General features: G+C 35.0%; 1 protein-coding gene across 1 annotated transcript; it reads right to left on the minus strand.

The window, feature by feature from the left end:
- Positions 1-5,299: 5,299 nt before the first annotated feature.
- LOC108994749 (flowering-promoting factor 1-like protein 3) lies at positions 5,300-5,774 on the minus strand. The gene has a single exon (XM_018970073.2). It carries the CDS (start codon positions 5,692-5,694, stop codon positions 5,377-5,379), a length of 318 nt encoding a protein of 105 aa, XP_018825618.1. The 5' UTR covers positions 5,695-5,774; the 3' UTR covers positions 5,300-5,376.
- Positions 5,775-6,000: the final 226 nt, after the last annotated feature.

The raw sequence follows: 6,000 nt of genomic DNA on the forward strand, positions 1-6,000 counted from the left end.
CGGCCCCCTTCCAAAAAAAAAAACCTTTAAAGCACAGGTGCTTTGAAACCCTGCATACATCCATGATTTTGCCAAAAGTTCGGATTCATGCGTCGATCGTTGATTCGTTTCAGTACTACAGTAGCTAATTAAATCCTAAAAGTATATATACCTGCACGAGAGGCAGAAACAAGGAAAGATCAAACCCTTCCCCCACAATTAATATTTATATAAGATTTAAAATTCAAATAAAAATATTAAATTTAGTAATTTTAACGAAGTTACAATATTAATAATTATTATAATATGAGTCGTAAAATTAATTAATTATAATATGAAGCATTATTTTTGACATATGTTGAGGTTTGGGGAGGTGAGATGAGAATTTTGTGTTTTGTTTTAGTGTTTAAAATATTATATTTTAGTATTATTATTGTTTTGAGATTTGAAAAAGTTGAATTGTTTATTATATTTTGTATGGAGATTTGAAAAATGTGTAATGGTGAGATAAGATGATATGAGAATTTTGTGTCTCATCCCACCCCCCAAACCTGCCAAATAATTTCTTGATTAATTCAGACAAAGTGGGCATGCAAGATCTTGATTATTAATAAAGCCGGAAGTGGTCTTATATATATAAAATACCAATATATATATGAGAAAACTTTCATGCCGATCGAGCTGTTCATACTCAAATAACAGCCCTCCAATAAAATTTGTTCATGTAAGTTCTTCATTTTACATCTTGTGCGCCTTGGCCTACACCTGGCCAAAAACTTACAAAACTCCTCATGTGCCCTCTTCCTCTTCCACCAAAGCACGCATTACAAACCAAAGTGAGATCTCAATGGACCTTATTTTTGAGCTGCGACGGATGAAGCTCGACCCCCAAAGCACCCATCCCAAACCAAAGTGAGATCTTGACGAACCTGGTTTTCGAGACGCAAGGGACGAATTGAGAGAGAAAGAGTGTGAGTGAGCTTGGTGGAGTTCTTCACAAAGGCAAGTAAGTCTCTTTTGCAAATGCAGTGTAAAGTACCCTCATTTTTTAATATCATGCTGAGTCTTGTCTTGGAGGCAAATCTCATTTATGGTATTGATTGTAATTTGTGCTAAGGGAATATGTAGGCATGTGGATTGACAATGCAGTAGATAAATGAATAGAAGTGTTTGTAAAAAAGACTCAAAGATATATGGAAATTGTTGCAGTAGGAAGGACTCTTGTGCGACATTGCAAGTCTGTCTGCACTACCAACTTTCATTAAGGAGATGTTTGGATTCAAAACCCACCTCAACTCATCTCAACTTATCTCATCTCATCATTACAACTTTCTCAAATTCCCACACAAAATATAATAAACAATTCAACTTTTTCAAATCTCAAAATAATTTTTCTAAATTTTCACATCAACTATATTAAATAATTTAATTTTTATTCTACTATTCACAAATCAACTCAACCCATCTCAACTCATCTCTGAATCAAAACCTTTCCTTAGTGTTCTTGAAATTCATGTATGCACTCCATGAATCACATGATTAAATTTAAGTCCAGAGGGAATAATTTAAGGCCAAAATCACATTCTTTTGTCAAGATCATAGGCTTTATTCTCTTGGTGGTTGCAAATACAAGGCTCAAATAGTCTATGTATCATGATATAGCTTGACAAAAGCCAGACACTTCCAAAATAACTAATAAATCTATAGAACATGGTGGGGGTGACGGAGCTTGGTGGCGGTGACGGGTCCGGTGTCTCAAGGTGAGGCGACGTCTAGTTTTGCCGATATCTGCGATATGAGGTCTGGTTTCGTTAGAGGCAATGAGGCATGCACGAATGAGATGAAAAGGGGTCTAATTTGCCTTTTATGAAGTTCCCTACGTGTCTCATTCTAATTGGGGGCTGTTAAACTCATAAGACTAGCCGGGCTGTTCCAAAGAAGAACTGTATAAATATATCGATGCAAAAAAATAAGAACGATGATCGAGTTATTTAGCCTTCGGAACAAGCTAGCTATAATTGTGCAAGCATCCGATAGATAGAGTAGTGCTACTACTACGCATGCATATAATATAGGAATATAGGAATATTGTCCTAGCTGGCCGGACGTGATCTCACTGTAAGAGGCTTGTTTTTTTCTCACGGACAATTTTTGTGTCATCAGTTAAGTATTTGCCATGATAGTAGATCTTGAAAAAAAAAACACTAGTGGAAAAAAAACTAAATTTCTTGTAGTGGGACCATATATATTAATTAAATAAATTGTCCCATTTGCTTAGTAGCATACGTACGTGGGATATGACCTGCATGCCATGCATCCAACCATATGTATTTATATTATTGTATTGATCGAGCTAGCTAGCTATGAGTACTCGTCCCCCATATAAATGCCCTAGCTGTCGATCGGTAGACTTAATTAATTATGTGGAGGAATTAATCAACCGGCCGGCCGGCCTGTTCATACTAAGTATATTTTTCCTTTTTATTAGCAAATTAACTAAAATTACAAAGTCAAAAACGCCGGGAAGATTTGAAGATGAAGTAAAGCTACGATTCAGGCGGCTGAGCACTGATTGAATGTATGAGAAATAATATTCTTCCTTCTAGCTACAACAATATTGGAAGTCGTCCGTCAACTAACGATACTGTGCGTATTAAAATTGACACTTCTATATATGAATGTAAGCAATATTGTAATAAAATTGAGTGCATGTATGAGAATTCTTCCGCAAACATTAATTATTGGAATTGGTTCGTCGTAATAAAATAATTTGCATGCATTTGATCTATAAATTGAAGTGATTTTTCATAAATTCATATATATTTTAGAGCTCTCATAATATATATATATATATATATGTCCGTTACGACATTAAGCCTGCATTACAATAAAAATGACCATTTGTGATAAATTATATGCGATGAAAATAGTTATTTACGACTAAAATAAATTCATTTTGATAGAAAATAGTCATTTTTATAAGAAATAACTAACCACAACTGAGCATTTTTCTTGTAGTGCCGGTACTAATCTTCCGATCTATTATGAGACGGTGGTTAATTTTGATTGGTTATAATAACATGATTAAGTGAATTAATTATAATCCTATATATATATGCATGGGATCGATACAATTAGGATTTGCTTATTCCAAAGTACTAATTTAGGCTCAACATTAATTAGGGGCCGAAGGTGTGATTATATATATAATTTATAAATGACAATTGAAATATAATACAAAATATGGGAGTTCCTAATTCCTTTATAAATTAATATATACTCAAAATCATATATATATATATATATATATATACATATACACACACTACTTGCATGTCAGATAGAATAGATCAAAAAGGTTGCTTTCACTAAATCAATCATTAATATTGAAAGGTTGCTTTCACTAAAGGGCCAATTTTATTTTATTTTTATAAGATATTTGCAGCATGCATATATATATATATATATATATATATATATATAGTGGTATGTAAGTGATAGATCTTTTGTTTCGTCGGCCGTAGGATATTTAGATTTTTGTACGTTGGGTAATGTTGGCACCAGCTGGCAACTTACCATAAGGGAATTGTCCTTCTTCTTTGGGCATGCATGGGCGCCTAGCACGCTAGCTCTGTGATATCTGGTCCTGCTCGATCATCCTTTGGTTTGGATAAATTGTTGTCCTTTTCCCGTTTCTGGATATATAGATTTTCTATTCTGGGTTAAGCATTTATATATATATATATATATATATTGCTATGTCAGATAAAATATTTTTATTTTATTTTTTTAGGGGGTGGCCATGTCCAGCATCCAGATAAAATCTTGCTACTTCAAGACAACTGATCTTGTATGTATTAAAGGTAATCTTGTTTTTGTCATTATTCCAGTTTTTAGGCCAATTAACATCATGGCCAGCGACCTTATTTATGATTAATTATTTTTAATAAAAATAATTTATTTTTATCGTAAAAAATTATAAATATTAATATCATATATTATTACCTATATAAATATTTCGATTAACGGAATAATATTATTTCTGCAAAAAGAGTTTCTTTGAGAGACTGAGACCTTAAATTGGAATAAGAATGTTGAGGAGACGTTTATTCTAAAAGTCATGCACTAGTGTTGTAGCTAGCTAGCCAGCTGGTCGAGCAGACTGTCTGCTGAGGTGACCCTCGCATGAAAAGTTATGCAAGATCATGTGTATGTACGTGCAGCTTCCACTCGCTCAGCCGGCCAACAGATAAATTAAATGAATGAAAATATCATGTGAACAGTAAGATCGATCAGTCATGTTAAGAGATGGATCACATGATTGATTACGTACTACATAGCAATTTTGATTAATTTAGAAACAATTTTGAACTTCCTGATCTTGTTGGATGAATTATTGGTACGAAAAGAGAGTTTTTTTGGAACAAAAAGTTTCACCAGCCTTAAAAACCACTTAATGATGTGTGGTACGTACTAAAAGCAGCTAGCTAGCTGGGGCAATTCGGAGATTTCGAATGCTTTTATATAAATATATATATATATATATATATATATATATATATATATTCAAAGGAGACAAAAGATGCGAACTCATGTCCTTCTCTTGTGCAGAAGAAAATGGACAGACTCGTCCACTTGGGTATCAACACGTCGCAGAACAGCCTTTTCATGACCCAAAGCAAAATGGATGGCTCCACCAAAGTCATAAATGATGACCCACTTCTTGCCCTCCCACACTAAAGAGATCATCTGCTTCTAATTCATGGCCAATGCTCAGTACTACTCCTATTCAAACGTCTGCAATATTTCCTTCCCCAAGTTTTTCTTCTTTTGATCTTTTAAGCTAGGTTTCTTTATTAAATTACACCAAAAATGGGAATTATATAAAGAAAATAAAAATAAATAAATAAATAAGGAGAAGAAAAAGTAGTATATATATATATATATATATATAAATATGAAAAAGAAATTCCATTGAACAAAGGCAACGAGAATTTACAGAAACATTACAAGCATTGCTCACCAACCGGACGTACAAGACCAGACCCTTAAACTACATTAATTAGCTTCCCTACCTATGCGCACAAGCTTGACGACCTAAACGATCATTTTTTTTTCCAGGAAAAGACCGATAAATGGAAATCAGAGACCAAGTACTAAACTAGACTGATGATGGGATGATCGAAACTAATATTATAGTCACGGTCAAGTAGGAAACCCACCTCCCGTAAGAAAAAGCATAAAGCAGTTAATTCTTGAGCACAAACAAACGCTTATAAAGAGACGAGATATTGCATTGATACGCGAGGAGCTAGCTAGTTAGCAAGCAAACCATGCACGAACGACGACGTGGAACCACAGGCTAAGAGCCGGGCCGGACAAGAACTAGTAGAACTACTACATGTCCTTGACTTCGAACATGTTACGGTTTTTGACGACGATATCGAACATGTGCATGGACTTGAACCTGCTGAAATCCTTGGGGAGAGAGATGAGGTGGACTGTGGATGGTTTGTGGAACTGGAGGAGGTCTGGGTCCTTGTAGTACCTCTCCCACCCAAGCGACAACAGCTTGCGCTCCAGGGCCGCGTACGAGGTAATCACCTCGTTGCTAGGCGTGTGGACTAGCACCTTGCGCCGCGCATCCAATGACTCCGCCGCCGGGTTCTCAACCAGGCGAACAACACCGTCCTTGAAAACCCATACACCAGACATTCTTTTTACTCTTTCTCTCTCTCTCTCTCTGAGAAGCTCTTTAATTAGAGAGGTGTTTTCAGTGAGAATATATATGTAAGACGAACTTAATTGTTAGCTTGTAGATGGAGCAGCAAAGGGTTCGAGCAGGTGTATTTATATAGGAGAGAAGAAGAGTACGTACGTGGCAATTATATATTAATATATATAATTTTATTTGGTTTGAAATATTTATGGGTGTAGAAGATGTACGTAGGTTATACATGTGGGGTCCGATATATATATATATATATATATATATTTATATATGAGGGGAGGGCCCCATGG

Source organism: Juglans regia, chromosome 12, assembly GCF_001411555.2.
Source record: "Juglans regia cultivar Chandler chromosome 12, Walnut 2.0, whole genome shotgun sequence".
Taxonomy (NCBI): Eukaryota; Viridiplantae; Streptophyta; class Magnoliopsida; order Fagales; family Juglandaceae; genus Juglans; species Juglans regia.